Source organism: Acromyrmex echinatior, chromosome 1 (assembly GCF_024713525.1).
Source record: "Acromyrmex echinatior isolate Ae372 chromosome 1, ASM2471352v2, whole genome shotgun sequence".
NCBI lineage: Eukaryota > Metazoa > Arthropoda > Insecta > Hymenoptera > Formicidae > Acromyrmex > Acromyrmex echinatior.
In genome coordinates this window covers 19429273-19447602 of record NC_141852.1, presented here as the reverse complement: position 1 = coordinate 19447602, position 18330 = coordinate 19429273, and the positions used below count along the sequence as shown (strand labels likewise).

The 18330-nt window shown below is 27.6% G+C and overlaps 1 protein-coding gene across 1 annotated transcript in view; it reads left to right on the top strand.

The window, feature by feature from the left end:
• The window catches only part of LOC105154882 (Kv channel-interacting protein 4), a 41246-nt gene that overhangs the window by 6303 nt on the left and 16613 nt on the right, over positions 1-18330 (top strand). Inside the window, exons 3-4 of the mRNA XM_011070665.2 lie at positions 3661-3849; positions 9363-9436. Coding sequence (XP_011068967.1) covers positions 3661-3849; positions 9363-9436 — 263 coding nt within the window. The remainder of the gene's footprint in view (positions 1-3660; positions 3850-9362; positions 9437-18330) is intronic.

The following is an 18330-nucleotide window of genomic DNA, read 5'->3' as shown; positions in this document are numbered from 1 at the left end:
GCATTCCGCGAGGAATGCCTTTCATCCTTCGCACAGATCCAATATCTCGAAAAGAGGAGGAACCATCGAAGTCCACAATTCGGTCTTCATCTCTTCTAGACCATCGTCCGGAATGAGACATAGGGTCGAACGGATGTTGCCTCGCCGTTGACCCTATTTACGCTCGGTCAAACGGCCTTTTGCTTAAAGAGCATATGACACGAAAAAGCAGAAGAGTACAGAAACAACCTCGTCTAGATTAAATTTGAAGTCTTTTTTTCTGTCCTGATGGTCAACATGTTTTTGGAGAAAATAACGTAAAAATAATATCTAGAATTCTCTGGAACCATGTTGTTGAATGCACACATTAAAGAGAAAGATTTCTTTATATTAAATTAAAAATTGTTGTTATTTCATGCCATATTGTGTGGTCCTTATTATGTTTAATATTTATGAATTATGATAAACTGTAGTATAACTGTAGTATAACTACTACATAATGATTCAAATTATAAATCTTTTTTTAAAATTAAGAAAATACTTATTTTTAAAGACATACCCAACGATTCAGTGGAAATTTACAAAATTCTCTCCAATGACGCAAACGTATTCTTCTCAGTTCCATGCTGTCATAAATTCCCAACGAAATTACTGAAATTGTATAATATAAATACATATCAGATGTTCCCTTTCCGAGCATTTGTTATCGTTCCCCTCGTGAGAGAATTTCGCACCAATTTTCAGTGTGTCTCGTTTTTATCCTTTATTTCATGCGTCACATTTGTCTGTAGATCGAATCTGAGAAATCCAGTGCTGTCGGAACAAGACGATTCGATTTAAATTCCAACACTGGATTACTTTCCCACCTTCCAACTTCTGTAACCTCTCTTGTGGAAAACATACCGAAAGCTTCCATGTATATGTGTGAGAGCAATACAAAAATCTCTCTTTCCAATCTTCTATGCTGTATATGAGAGCAGAGTATTGTATGCACGATATACGTTTTGATTTCCACTGTATACTTCTGCGCGCGGCAGTGTTTCACCGCGTGGAAGGGATTTATTGTCAAATCACTTCATTCAGGTCGCTTATATCGGAGGATGAAATAACAAAAATTCGTTTAAAAATACAATGCAAAATATTTTTATCGTATAAGTCTACAACAATGCTATTTTAACGACAATACAAAGACTATTATATTCTGTTTATTTTCTAAATTCTATTTAAATGTGCATTTTAACAATTAATTGCTTATAGAAAAATTGCTTTATTTAAACAATAGAGTATTTTTTTAGTTTTTCTTTCTTTTAACTTAATTAGTTAGTATTTTTTTAAATCAACACAAGAAAATTGAATTTAATATATTTCTTTTGTTTTGAAAAGGCGACACATGCAAAATATTTTTATTACGTAAGTCTAACAATTCCAATAAAATTTTTTTATGTATAATAAGAACATATATAAATAAATACAAAAATATATAATTGTATACGAAATTTGGTTACATATATGTCCATATTCTTCTTTCATTTGTAAAATTTTATTGTTTGATACAAAAAATAGCAATAGTAAAATGAGAAAGAACATAAAGTAATTAAAAGGATTTCCGTATTGTTTCTTTTATAAAAAAAACAGTTCGCATAATTATATATTTTTGTATATAATTATATATTTTTATATATATGTTCTTATAAGACAAATTTTTACTTAAGAATTTTATCATCTAATTTTCAAAGCCTTGCTGATATATTGATTTTTATAATATCACAAATTTATAATGATGTTTGTATTTCTTATAAAATAAATGAATTATACATTGTACGAGCAACGTCGTTTTGTGTTACAAAATTTTTTCTTGTAAATGTGATCCCAGAATTTAAATCATTTTAGAAGAAATGTATGTACATATGTGCTATTTCATTCTCCTACAGAGCATACATTCATTGTCCTCATTTTATCAAAGAATTCATAATTTTACTATATCATTTTTCCCTACATACCTAGTCAGATAAATTGCATAAAAATTTTTTATTTAGACTTTTTCGTGATAAAATAAAAATGAAATACATAAATTTTTCATTCTAATATTAACGCAATTCTTCAGTGACAGCAATATCTGTGAAATATATTTGCAAATCCGTCATATACTGCTTCGATTGCCAGGTTGACAAGCGATTCGAAAATTCACCTCATCTTTGATCTCACAACGTCGCGACGTTGAATGAAATCTCATAAATATTACATGAACCATATATGAGATACAGAACGGATGGCTTTCAAACTACAAGGAAGAGCAATTTTTACAAAATCTCTTCGGCACATCGTGGCTGCTCGTATCTTGCTCTAGTACCGGTCTCATAAACGCTGTGCTTTACTGCACCGAAGGTCATTCTACATTCAGGTTTCTTAAAAGTTCGACGGCCTTTTCCAGGAATAAAAAGGACTGTCCCATGGGAAATAAGGCGTAGCAATGCACCACCGCTATTCATATGGAATTTTATAGATTGCAATACATTCGCGATCTCTTTGTACATTTCATTCCTATAGATATCAATTCAAATAATGTATAAAAAAAATCGGCGCGATTACTTAATAGTCAAAATTTCAGTACAAAGTATTATGAAATTTACGGATTTGCTTTTGAATATTAAAGCTATCACTTTAAATGCTTTGTTTTGAAATTTAATCGTAAAATTAAAATAAATACTGTTAAAAACTTTAATAGACACCAAAGATAGCGCGCAGTGTATTCGATGCATTTTTGAAATTATGAATTCTTTTTGTTAGAATAAATTATAATTTCGAAATTTATTGTACATTAAATATATGTTTTGAAATAAATAACGAACAACAAAAAGATATTAGAACTGGAGATTCAATTACGGAAAAATTCAAAATTTCCGTGTGACATAACTGCGGACGATTGCAATATCACACGTGAGTTTGAATCTTGCAATTCAATCTCAGGTTTCTATTCGTAGCTGCAATGTGTCGTCGAATCCGGGCTTTATATACCCACATCGATTGATGTCTCGCACATTGAAAAAAAAGAATCGAAATAATACCAGAGAAGTGATGTCAAGTTTTATCGGATTTTGGTGTAGCAATACATATGAAAAAGATAGGTATGTCAATTCAGGATTATTTCACAAGTTTTACATACTCAATTCTCATATTGACAGCAATATATCATAAATATTTATAGTTTATTTTACATGTATTATGAAACTTTATGTTTATTTTTATTTTTTTATATCTATGTATTTGTAATAAAGGCACACATTTAGTGATACTTACTTAAAAATCTTTTTAAAAACTCTTTCCTTTAATGTAATATTAGTTAAGAATAAATGAAAAAGATTAATTTTTACTATATCATTTTAATAATTTAAAAGATAAAAAAATGTTATTGTTCGAAAGACTTATATAAATGTTTTAGAACAATATAGATGTTTCGTATTTGATAGAGCTTCTTCTTCGCCCATTTTATAAATATCACACTAATAGCTACTCGTATCTGCTGCCAAGATCTCAGTAAAACGTAGCATTCCGTCTTAAGCTTTCAGTAAAGTTCTTTAATCTTGTTAAAGCTTTCTATCGGTCCAACGGATTCTCAATACATGAACGGAATTTGCTGATTTCTTTTCCATGATTAACACAGGTTCTGTTTTTATTTCGCAGACTCGGAATACGAGGAGGAGCAAACACCGAGATACAGGCCAGACTCCTTAGCGAGCCTTTGTCGAGCGACCAGATTCACAGAAGCTGAACTGAAAAGAATATATCGTGGCTTCAAGGCTGAATGTCCTACGGGAGTCGTCAGGGAAGATACTTTCAAGTGCATCTATTCGCAATTTTTTCCCCAAGGAGGTGAGATCAGATTTTTTAAATAATAATTTTTTTATTAGCAATTATTACATGTTACATATTACAGAAAATGATAAGTCTTTTTAATAATAATATTTGAATAATATTACAAAATTTTTAAACTGTTGAATACGATTTTTGACTTTCCTAGTTTTTGATAAATAAGAGAGATTATTTAGCTAGCTGTTACATACATTTTATCGTTTAAAACTCTAATGAGAAAGAAAGTAACAATATCATATTTTTACGTGGTTTTATGCGAATTTCTTTCGAATGAAATTTTTCTCTTACAAAAAATGCGACTATATATTGTGTCACAAAATAAATGCCATATGAGAACATTTTACGATGTAGCTCAGTATTTTAAATGCGTGTATATTTCTGATTAGTGTAGAAAGTCATATTTCGTAAACATCAAATAATTTATAAAAGAATATAACATTTATTACTTACATTTGTGGTTATACTTTGACACATTATTCTTTTCAAGTACGTGTGTTTTTAACAAATACGAAGATTTTTCTCTAATGCGAAAGAATTTCTCGGAAACCAAAGAGTTGTTTATTTTACCAAAAGAACGACGATAAATATAGCGTTCGGTTTATTTATTCACCGCGCATTTATTCGCATTTAAATTTCCTCGGTGCGACGGCAGGATTGGGGATGCGTCGAAAAGCATCAGCATGAAGAGGGAAAGAGAACAATCCAACAACCAGGATAACTGCGGCCCTTCACTGAACGCGGTTGCAGTAGCCATGGCAACGAACTCCCCAGATCAAAGTGGCACTGCGTTTCAAATGTTCGCTTTTATCCATCCGCGTGAGAGATATGGTTATCCATGACTACGCGCGTTCCGCGCATTAACACGATGAAATTCGCATTTTCGGAAACTACATCTGTCGCATCGCATTTTAAAATCAATTAACTTCATCATGATATGAGAACATTAAATGTGACAACTACTAAATATTTGTTACAAATTCCTTCACGATTGGTAAATTGTTTGTTTAATTAATTCAAATAATTTGTTGTACGGTAACTTTGTCAGTCTAATAGTTTTTCTCTCTCAATTTCTATTTTATTAAAAATTAAAATGATTTTGAAAACTAATCTGTAATGTAAATAGAAAACTAAACGAAACACTAAACTTTTCAAAGCAATTGTAAAAGCTCCACAATAGCGTAAGATGTTTAAAGTTTCTTACCATTAAAAAGCCGAATTTCATACCCGTAGGCATAGCGTCGATTGATATCATGATTTGTTTGCCGCCTGACGTAAAAGGAGGGTCGATCGTAAATTTACGAGCGATCAAGCTCAAAATCCTTGAAAAAAGATCTCCGAATAGACGACAATTCAGGTATCCGTCTATCTTCAACGCCTACTATTTTACAATTTACAACAATTTATGGTCCCCTTTACCGGAAAAAGCATTGTACCGACAAGAGAGATAAATACGATACTATCCAAAACTTTTCTGGAAAAATATCAACAATATTTCTTAGAAAATATTTACAAATTTCCTCTGTACTCATAAAAATTTTCCTTTAAATAAAAGAAGAAAAAGTATACAACTGAAACACTTTTCACTTCTTTTAAATTGCAGAAGGAAACATTTCACCACAGTTTATTTATTGCGCTTTGTTAATTAAATATAAATCGAGCAGTTGGGCAAGCAAGGACAACACAAAACAGCAACATGGTCATTAAATTAAAGGTTTCAATTAGACCTCCATTTGTAATGCTGCTTTAAATAGTTTGCCCACTTTTTGTAAGTCATGTATTTTTATTTTAAAGAAGAAAAATCGAAATAGTTTTGAACTGTGGGTTTTTATTGCATATACGAGATATATATATATAATAAATATTATCTATTATGTCTTTAAGATAGTCTCTTCTCTCTTTATCTTTCATCTATTTATAATATGCTTTTTATTAGTGAAATCTAATGAATCTAATCTAAAGAAATTATTTTAAGAAGTAATCATAAAAGTTATCGAAATAAAGATGGGAAGGTAGATGGGACTTTTCTTAGCACCCAGTCTTTTATCAGGGGTAGACATGTTTATACTTATCTAAAACCCTTCCGGCAAAACCCAGGAGGGTAGTCGAAACTCGCGCGTGCAGTTCAACGCGTAAAATTTATACCTCTGATATCGAATACGAGGTCGACGCAATAAAGGAACATTACAGAGATCTGCCTCGACAGTCAAAAGTCGAATAGGTGAATTATGGCATCGCGATAAATCTTACTCCACCGAGATAACGATTCACGATTCGTATTCGTTAGTTCAAACAGAAGCAGAGCAATTCGCTTGCTTCCTGTGCTTGCTCGATGTATTTCCAAAATAATACATCTCTTACTTACGTCTTCAAATTTGCGTACGTATATATTAGCTACGTATGTATACGTGTGCTAAAATATAGATGAAGACTTGTGTGTGTGTGTGTGTGTGTGTGTGTGTGTGTTTGTGCGTGTGTGTGTGAGAAGAAATAGCTGGAATATATCCGAAAAATAAATTTAATATCATAAGAGAATTTATTCTATATCTTTCTAAAACATTAAATGAATATGTAAAAAAAAAATTAACGATATAATAAAACATAATTTGTATAATAGTAACATTTGTGTAAGAATGGTTAAGGACAAAATATTACAAATCGCGACAAAATATCGTATAAAAATTTGGAAATTAGTACTGTATTTGATATCTTATATTTATGTATGAAGAATATTCTCTTAATAATCAGAGATAATTTCAAACATATTACATATTATCTTAAATAACGTTTTATTTTTGTTCAACTATACACACGATCGAACATAACTTTATACGTTATGCATGCAGGATTTGTACCTATATATGACTCAAGGTGTAAAATACGTGACCCTTCACCTGAGATTGCAACTTCGCAATTCTCCGAGGACGTTCCGATAGTAGTTGTGTTTGCAAAGTAGCAGGCTTATCTTTCTTAACAGTGCACATGCAACAGAAAATCTTATTACATTCTATAATCATCGAAATATATATATAATTATCTTAATTATTCGTTTGCATAAAAAAATAAATATTTTCGTATCAAATAAAATTTATTTAATTTCAATCAAATTAAATAATTCAATTTATATCGAAGTATAATTTTATCTCTTTTATATTATAAAAAAAAATTAAAAATTAACTTTCAACGAGATACAATTTTTAATACAATTTTAAATACAATTTCTTTTAAGTATTTTTTAGAAAAGCACAAAATATCTTACACAAAAATTAAATTAAAAAATAGGAATTTTTTACATGGAAAGGACGGTTTTGCTAAAGTATTTAAAAATTTAGATACGGCTCTAAAAATGTTTGAGATTTCTACGTAATTACTTTGATAGTTTAATAAAATTTTTTTTAATTAATTTTATTTTTAGATCTGTATCTAGTTAAATTTTTAGATACTTCAACAAAATTGTTCTTTCCGTGCATATAACAATTCATTATATGTTATAGTATCTTCAATATCTTTTGTACACATATAAATTGTACAAATATAAATATACTAACTTAATAAGAGTTATATTTTAATAAAAGTTATAAATCATGAGCTCTTTCAGGTAAAGAAAATTGATTTTCAAATTTCGCATTGCTCTACGAGTGAGAATGTTTTCTACGAGCACGTAGTTCGCAAACGTTCCCGAACTTAGACGAGTTAATATACTTTATGTCCCGGTCTTTCGTGATAAGCTTTCGATGACGTAACTCAATATGTCTGAAGGATAATGGGAACTGCTACAAATTTTCAAGTGAATCCTTTTGATGAAACTAGAGAATCCAGATCTAAAGTTCTCATTTAAATAGAAAATTAGAATTTGACATTTATCTCTCTGCCGCATATTCTGAAATATTTCTCTTATTATAAGATACTTTTTAATTACTGTTATTTACATAATAGGGGTCACAAAAATTTAAGTAATCAGACGTAAGAACCTGGGAAAAAATGTTATATGGACATATTTATATATAATTATACGTGTATTTCATTTTAATTACCCTAGGCAAATACCTCGAAAAATACGAAAAAATGTTTGAAAAAAGTTGTATCTTCGATATAAAATGGTTTCAAGAGGGATATAAGCCGTTAATGCCATTAATTTGATCTTGAATAATTGTTTGAAGATCACATTAAGGTCACTTTTAATTTTTTAAATGGAACCCCCTATTTTATATTTTCTTATAGCTTATCTATCGACTATAAGATATGAAACATTTTTTTCCTGGACAGTAAGGAAATTAATGTTGGATTTGCTACTACTACGTTTAATCTTATTGTGATTGGTCAATTTGTTTACTGCTTACGTTTTACTATTTAAGTTTTTTTATATGCCATGGCCTCTTAATACATAATATTAATATTTTAAATTCTTTCTTTCTAGTAGAATATTGATTAATTCAATAATTTTTGCTATCTAATAAAAATTTTGACATTCAATATGATAACACTTATACAATATGGCTTGATATTTTTTTTTTAGGAACAGTGAACCATAAATTTTTGATAGTATCATCTTTGTAATATCTTTGTAACATTTAACAAATATAGATTTTTAAATCCACAATTAAAAATTACTTTCTTAGAAACGGTTGTATGCATGCTGTATTTAGAACAATAGCGGCAAGATATTGCTGCTTTAAAAAATAGTATGTTTTGTCCAATTTCTTCGTAAAATCATTATATAATAAATCTCATTGAGAACAGTAAAAGGGATATTTGCAATCGACACAGTACGGATATATATGACGTGATCATTTCTGTGTGTGTGACCTGTATAAATCATCGCTTTAGATTTGAAGTATTCATGTTATTTCAACTGGAAGTTATTAACACACATCGATGGATATTCAGTTTACGAGTCGTCTATAGATTCGATGGACTTTGTAGAGTTTGTTTAAGTCCACTGCGTGTGTGTATATATATATATATATATATATATATATATAAAATATATGTATGTATATAGGCAGATTGAAATGCTTTTACATTAAAGGTACACTTCTGTTTCTTAACGAAATCAATATCGACATGTACTCTGGTTTCAATAATGTCGAACCAATGAAGAAATTCAAGTATTGCTTATTTGATGTGAATTCCTCTTCACGAAATACAAGTTCTTTATCTTGAATCAATATTCGAATTGTTTCAATTTTTTAAAAAATATTTTGCGTATGCCATAATTTATATGTGGTTTACATCATGAAAAAGCTCAGTTATTTCTAGCAATAATTATATACAAACAAATATTAAAATTTATACATATTAGTATTAAAATTTAATATATGGATACAATTACTATGACAATGTGGGGGCTTCTCAAATATTATACCGATTCGTACTCATGTCAATTATTAATAGAGCGTAATGTTTCATTATTTTTAACTAATTGTTATTTCGACAAAAATAAAAGAACAGATGTACATTTATAATAAATAATATAAAAATACGTAAAGAAATAATTTAAATATTTGTTTTTACAGCCAATACAAGCCAGTACGCTCATTACGTTTTTAATACTTTGGACCAGGATCACAGCGGGCTTCTTAGTTTCGAGGTAAGTTTATGCATTGCATATATGAAATTTAATCATCGTCTAACGAAGTTTAATAAAACGATTGTATTGTATATAATAACTGTATATATCCCATAGTTTTGCAACGCAAAGTGACAGTTGATCCTTTTTTCTGCATAATTGTCTCTTTCTTTGTTTCAGAAGAGACCGTTTTGCATATTACTTTCAAAGTTGTTAGCATGCATAAAATCACTATCAATCTCACACTCTATATTTAGCTCTTCAGGTCAATGTAATGCAGATTAATATTATAGTTCTCGAAGCAAGACGTGTATCCCGTTATAAATCTCGTAAAATGCACGCTATGAAAATTGCAAAATAATCATATACAGTTCTACATTATTAACAGTTCTAAGTATTTATGACTTTTTTAAAGTTTACGTGAATAATTGAAAATGTTTATTGCACAATGTCTATTTTTTTATCCGAAAATCTTTTAATATCATTTTTTTAACTTTTTGTTATTAATATTGATAAACTTTCTACAAATATCTACAAATATAGAAATACAAAGAAAAACCTTTTGTCCAATTTTCTATTTTACTCAGAAATGTATTATTTATTGCATTTACAGAAATCAGTTAAACTATACAATACTTAATCACATTTATCATATATGTGATTAGTGATATAATTAGCACATTAAATATGCAATTAAATAAAAGCAGAGAGAAAATGATATAATTAACGCCTGATTTTATACTATTGAATATTTAGCCAGGTTTAAATTACTGAATATTAGAATTATATAATACACTGATCAATTGATATTTTTAATTTTAAAAAGAATTTGCATAAAATACGCAATAGATATTGCAACAATTTTATTACATTATTTAATTTTTTTATTTAACATTCTTTTATTAATGAAATTTCATTATTGCTGCTGTTATAATTATCTATATATTCACAGATATAATTAAAAGTCTAACGCACGTTATATTCTAAATAAATATACATTACAGACTAAGTTAATTATACGTAATGATACGAGCATCCAACATTGTTTATTTAATTATATTTATTAAGTAACAGTCCAATCATTCATCAGTATTTGATTTCAAGTGCTAAAATCAATTTAAGGATGAATACAATACGAATTCGCTGAAGATATCAAAGTTTTCGGAAGTAATAAAGATAAGAGAGAAAGATAAAAGAGAAAGAGTGAAAAAGAGAGAGAGAGAGTTGTCGTAGAATAATTATTAGATAATGCAATTGTCTTCCGGATCACTGAAGTAGAATTATGCTTTGTTTAATTGAAACTGTGCCTCTACTTCCTTGGAAAATCATTAGATTCAATGTAACCCTTTAGTCTTTTTTTTACACGTGATAAGGTTCCCACGTTAACCTTTGATATTCAGCCGTGCTTAATTAAGTTAACCTAGAGGAATCTCTGTTCGCAGACATGTTCTCTATTGAGCAGTATGCGACAAACTTTCAGTATAGTTTTCATTAGTGTTATACAGTGGGGGACTATAACGAAAAGTTAGCGCGAATATATTTAAGGACTGCATGCAAGTTGTTATCACACGTGCTTTAATCTCGGACTAATTTTCATGTCGACACCAGGATTGATTACAGCATATTATTTGCTCAAAAATATAATATAAAAGATTCTATATATTGATAATTTTTCTAGCAAATATATTGACAAAACATACAAAAGACACTTATTTTTTATATTGAAAAGAAAAAAGAAATTTATCTTAAATATTCTATATTACAAACGTATAATATTTTGATATTTAGATATATTATTCGCGATTGCGAAATAAATTTTGTAAGAAAGAATAAAAATTGTTATCTAATTTTCTTTGCAAACTAATGGCAAATACGAAATTTGATATAATCCAAAGATTTTTCTTATTCTAAAAATATATTATATAGTCTCCATATTTCTATATTATAACATACACATTTATCTTCTTCCATTTCCTGAATTTTATTTGTAATATTACTGACGTACAAAGGCTTCTGTCACGACTTAAATCGCATTATATGTTCGCGTTCTAAGATCTGCAAGCGCGCGAAAGAAGAATTACTATTCTTCTTTTCTCGAGATAATACTTTACTGGAGTGCACTCGCTCTCGACGTGTGGGCAACAGGACCTCTTCCATCTTCGAGGTTCCTTCGAGGCTTTCTCTTATTCTTCCTCTCCGTCCACTTATCACTCTCTTTGAATGACGATGAGAAATCCGTGACCATAAGATTTAATCGTATTGGGATCGAAAAATGCACGTGTATTTTTATCGTTTAAAATACGTCATTGTAAATCGTATAAACGAAAGTATTTTTTTAATTTGACGATTTTAAGGCGATTAAGTAATATATGTAAGTACTAGTCCTAAAATTTCTCAATTTAATATAATATAATATTTTTGAAAATGTAGAATTAATGAAATTCATGTGGAGTATAATACACAAAATAAATTAAGCAACAATTACGAACAACGTGAAAATATATATTATTATATTGTACGTTCCCTGCGAGCATAAATACATATTTCATGTTTGCAGTAATAAACAGTTATTCGCTATTAAATTTCTTGCTTTCAATGAACTTTTAATGAACAATTGCAGAACTGGAAATTTTTTTAGTTTTTGTCAGTACATATGTTTTAATCGTATGTCTGTGTATGACTCATATGATAAAAGTAAAGTTAAAATGATAAACTGCAGCGACGACAAAAATTGTCTGACTAACATATAACGTAGTAAAAAGGAAGCGTTGTTGACATTTGTGTGAAAAAAAATGCGTGTATACTATATACTGTGAGTAAATCTGCTTCAAGGAAAGCAGATAGAAAAACGAGTGTCACCGGAACTTTTAATTAACTATGATATTTCTCACAAAGCTCTCTCTTTTTTTTAATATAATTCATTCTGCAACGGACTTTTCTCATCCTCCTTACTTTCTAACGTTGCAACATCCTGTGGATTCCCTGCGGATATAGCGATTTAATCAAGCGGCTTTCATAGAATCTTAAAAGCTAATTGCGATTCAATTTTGCGAATTTATTTACATATTTTATAAGGTAAGCAATATTTACGCTAGTACGGTCAAATACGGTGCGCAAAATAAGTCAAATAAGTAATGTGCTTTATTTATCATAAGATACAAATACATACACACACACACACACACACACACATTAATAACGACGTGTATATAATAAATGATTTTATTGATGCAACCATAACTTTACACAACTTTACAAAAATCGAGAACATTTTTTTAATATATGTCATAAAAATGTTTGAATAGACAATTTGTATTTGTCTTATTACTTATCTACAATTCTATATAAATTGCTACTTATCTATAATTTCTATATAAATTGATAAATCGGACGAGAATATAAATGATTTAAAGAAATCTTTATTTTGTTTAACTGAAAATTTTATTAACTAATTTTATTTAAAGATTTTGGGACTTTTTTTATTACAAAAAAGTTTACGCATAAAGCCATATGTTACTTGATTTTTAAAAATAGATGTCAAACTCTTTTTTATAATTAACTTAAAAAGTTAACTAAAAAAGCTAATTAGTTAATGAAAAGTTTTATTAAAAAGTACTTTAACCGATGATGATTAAAAGTTGTGATACTTGCAGTTAAAATCATTTGCATGTTCTCTGATTACATGTGGATTTGTGCCAAGTAGTTGAAAAGCATTTTCGTGTGAAACGTTGAAATATCTGTCAAACACAATTCCATTTAAATTCATTAATATGAAAATTGAAGGATGAGAATAAAATGGAACAGAATTCATTGATTATAAAGTTTATCACTTAAAGGTACTGATTCTAAATAGAATAATAGATCTATTATAAAAACTATTTTTATTCTATTCGAGAAAACTATGTCATATGAAAAATTTGTGAAAAAATGTAATAGAGCTTTTATATTGAATTATATTAATAACATAATAAATGAGAAATTATATATGTGATAAATGAAAACGAACGTGTAATCTCTACAAATAATTTTGCAATGTAGCTTATTTATGCCTACGATATATGAACAAAATATTTTAGTAAAATCGACAAAATTAATTTATTTCTAACTTTTAACGATCAGTTTCACTGATCTTGTGGAAAATATGTTTCTACACTTTTTTAATAAACTTTATTTCTCGATATATTGTTTTTGTTGAATGAGTTATTATAGCCAATGACGTTTACACGCCCGATACGTTTACGGCCCGATTTACGTCGAAGTTATGACATTGATGTTATGAAATTAGCCAAACATAGCTATTCTTCTGAAAAATGGAATGACTGTGATTGACCAATTTTATAACATCGATGTTATAACTTTGGCGTAAATTAATCGTGTAAACATAATCAATGTCTATAAACACGGAAACAAATTTTTATTTGTTCTAGTTAAGCATCATCCAATTAGGAGCTTATTTCCAATCTAAAATTTGATGACTTTGAAATAGTATACAGATCGTGATAAAGATTTATTATCTTGAAAAGCTCTTACAAGAATAAAGTTTTGTCTCAGTAAAAATTATAAATATTAACGATATTGTTTTCTTCAACCTACTATATATAATTATTTTAATTAAATGTACATATATATAATTATTTTAATTAACATTTTCAAAATGCATAAAACAATATTAATGAATATGATTATAATTGAAGAGTTAACAATACATTTCTTTAAACAACTTTATTATTTGATTAAAATTAAATATATTATATGATATTATTTATAATATTATAAATTAATATTATAAATAATAAAATTAGCGAATAATATTTCACTAATTTTAAATACTGTAATTTAAAATTTAATATTTAAAGCTTAAAATTAAGATGTCAATAAAAAATTATCATTGAAGTCAAAATAGTTATATTAGAATTAATCTTATTATAATTTTCTTTTAACAAGTTATATTTAGTTTTACTATAAATATGTTATTCTTGTTTTATAAAATTATTATTTTTTATGAGAATTAATAGTTGGTTTTTTAATGTAAAAAATATTAGGTGTTGGAATTAATTCGTAGCGTTTTACAAGTGATGGGAAGTACTTTCATTAATGTATTTTTTAATGCTCATGTGAAATAAATAACATTCTTTCATTAAAAAACGCTACGAATTAATTCCAACACCTAATAAATATATTTAATATTTTTAATTTTCTATAGTAGTAGACAATGTAAAATTTTTATTGATATAGTACATATTTATCTTTTAAACATATAATAAGCAATACTTAATGAATTAAATTTTTAACCCTCGTATCGATGAATGCAGGGTTACTTTCACCCGTGAGCGATAAGACAGCTCGGAATGCGGGTAATGAAAAACGATCACGATGTTATGTTTATGTCGGTAATGATACGAAATACAGTACAAGATATCAAAATTGTAATAAATTTATAAATATTTGTAAATATTATAATACATTTATTTCATATATCAAGTATACAGGACATTTAAAAGAGATAAAGAATATGTTATTCAAAATGCGTTTTTATATATAATTCCTTCTCAAAACTAGTTTGCAATAAAAATTCTATTATTAAAATGATCCTGCATCCATCGAAAACCATTCGCCTTCCGAAAGTTAATAAGTACGGCATATATGTATAGAGGTACCCTATATGTTGCAGTCTCGAAAATTTCGAAAGTATAAATTTTTAAAAACAAACATATATATTATACAAGTTAAATACACATATTCATAAAGAATGATCGCTGCAATTTTTAAATTGCATTGAATTCCTTCATTATTCATAATTCTTGATTAATTCAGTAGAGTTCTGTTGCCGTTTCCTCCACATAATCACAGCGACCTGGATCAACAATCGATATTTATTCGGACTGTTTCATTGTTTGAATGGTCAAGACTAGGTCAGCCATAATATAAACACGCTCGTATGATTACAAACTTCGATTTCCTATTACTGTAATGGTTGCACATATATTAAACGTATAATCTTTACATTTCTATGCATGTCGATATGTGATACATGTAACAACTTATCTGTAATGTCATAAGAATTCTATAATTATAAAGAATATATATATATATATATATATATATATATATATATATATATAGGCAATATAGACTGTTAAAAAATATTTTTTCAATAAAAAAAGTTTCTTGAAAAATGAAAAGTTTGAAATTAATACATGGAAATATACTCTATACACTACATAGACAATATATGGAAACATATGGAAAAAAACGACACGAGGCAAATAAAATCCTGGATTTTAACTGTAAGATTAAGTGATGTCAAATATGATATATGTTAGGGTTTAGATCTTCTATATAAAAGAATTTATACAATATTTGGCGCGCGCGATTTTCTACTTTCCTCATATTACGTCATTATTTCGCTTCGTTTTAAGATGTTAGCATATATTTTAAAGTTCTTTTTCAAGCTATTGAAAAAGGTAGAGATCAATACCGCTCAAAAGTATTTTTTTACTTCTATATTTTATATCTTTTATATATATATATATATATATATATATATCTTCATATGCCTAAAATGCCCCCCTCTAATGCTATTATATTCCGTTTATATATGTATTCTTTATTACAAATGTGACACAACTCAAAAAACATGATTTTTATATTCATAAATAACTTAAAGAAACATTACTCTAATAATAATCAAAAGTTAATTAATTTAACTTTATTAAAAAATCGTCAGAACTTGAAAAGAATGATTTTTTTTAAGGATTATGAAAATGACAAAAATGACATTTAATTATGTTAAAAATATATTCTCTTTGTCGATATCAATGATTACTCAATGATTTTCTGTCAAGTTAAATAATAGTTTTTCCTTTCCTGAGAAATTTAATTTTTTTACAATAAGATTGGAAACAAGACCGTTTTTGTTAAGTTACTTTAAATACGAAGCACCGGTCTGAATGTTAAAATGTTGAACTATTATATATATATTCATATATATTCATATATAGGTCTCGGTAGTCTTAAAGGCTTAGGACGCTTGCACGGAAAACAAGAGATCCGGGTTTGACTCCCAGCCGAGGCAATATTTTTCGCAATAAGTTTATTATAGTTTTTTAAGATTAATTTGGGAAATTTGGGGAAGATTATTAATATTTCAGATTGATTGCGTTGGAAGTCCGATAACCATATCGGCACGGAATTAATTTTTTTAGTTATGTTACTTTTAAATAAAAGAATGATATGTAGAATGTCAAATTTTAAGCTATCAAGTATTATTATTAAGTTTAACATATAGAAGATTACTCTTTAAAACTTTTAGAAATGAATCTTTACTCTGAAGGATGAAATCTCACTCTTACAGATTGAAAATTGAGCCACTCTTGAAAAAGAGTGGCTCAATTTTCACTCTTTAGAATAAGCTATCATTCCAAAGAATTTAGAAAGTAAGAAAGAAAATTAAAATGCATTCTTCTTCATTTAATTAAAAAAAACGGAATAGACAAATATATATCTGAATGGGGTAGTACAATAAACGTGTTTAGATAAAAATAGATAAAAATTTCTTAAATTAGTATACTGCGATATACTGATAATAAAAATTCTTACAGACAATGATATTGTACTTATTTTTTTAATAAGATTTTGTACATTGCAATTGAAAATCTTATTAAGAGAAAATTAAAATGTATTTTTAAACATTTAAAAAATATGTACTTTAGACAGAAGTAATAGTTTACTCAAGAATTACTATAATAATATACAATTTAAGAGGAGACATTTAAAATTTAAATGTTTAAAAATACATTATTAATTAATATCAATTATTAATATACTGTACAATTTAATATAAAATTTGTCATTTAGTAATTAAAAAGAGAAATTATCTAATATTATTTAAAAAAATTGTTTTATATAAAAACGATTAGCTGCAAAGAATATTTTTTTTTAATTTTTTATACTTCTATATCATACATTTAAAATTTTTTTACATATTCTTTTTTAATAAATAGTAATGTCATATTATTAGTAATATATTAAAATATATCAATATTGTTATTATTATATAAGAAAAATAAGTTTTTTTGATGTTTTAATCTAGATAAATTTTTTTTATTTTATTCTGATCTCAGCTTCAAGCTTTGTTAACGTTATTTCACGTCAACTTTTATTTTGTTCTCTCATTTCGCTGACTTTATTTTATTCTTTGTGGCCGCCTAATACAATTTGCTGGGCTGACAGTTTTAGTAAATACGCTTTTTGATCTCAGAGGTATTAAGAGATAAAATCGAGGATAATACATATAATTTTCCATAATCTAAAGACAACATTCATTATTTTAATAATTATTAATATAGTACTTATTGTTTCTTAACTTTTCCACTTTGTTTTATTATTGAAGTTTATTTTTTGCCGTAATTACATCTTTGCTTATTGCATTTAAGATTAACTTATATAACATAAAAGATAAAATAATTAAATTTTCCAATATTTTTTTATTTGTTTAAATGTATATCTATTTCATTGATATCGTGTTTTCTTTTATTGAAATCAAAGCCTACAAATGTAATTAGTAAAGTGGTTTCTTTCTCATAAATCACTCGTTCGAAACAGAGAAATTATCGCGAATGGGATCCGCAATATCATTTCACACAATTGCATACAAACTTCATTGCAAGATTAATTAAAATTTTATATTCAAAGGAAGGCACTTAAACGTGTTAAGGCAAAGGTAGATATTCTATTCAATTCAATTTCTGCTTAATTCTCTACTGTTCTACTGTTTTTTCACTCGCTCTGCTTCTAATAGATAATTAAAATCCGTCGTGCGAAGTTTAATTAATTGTAGGGTCTATTACAGACGAAAGCGCAAACATCAGACTCGCTATTACGTCTTACTGCGCGCTATATAGACTACCCCAAAA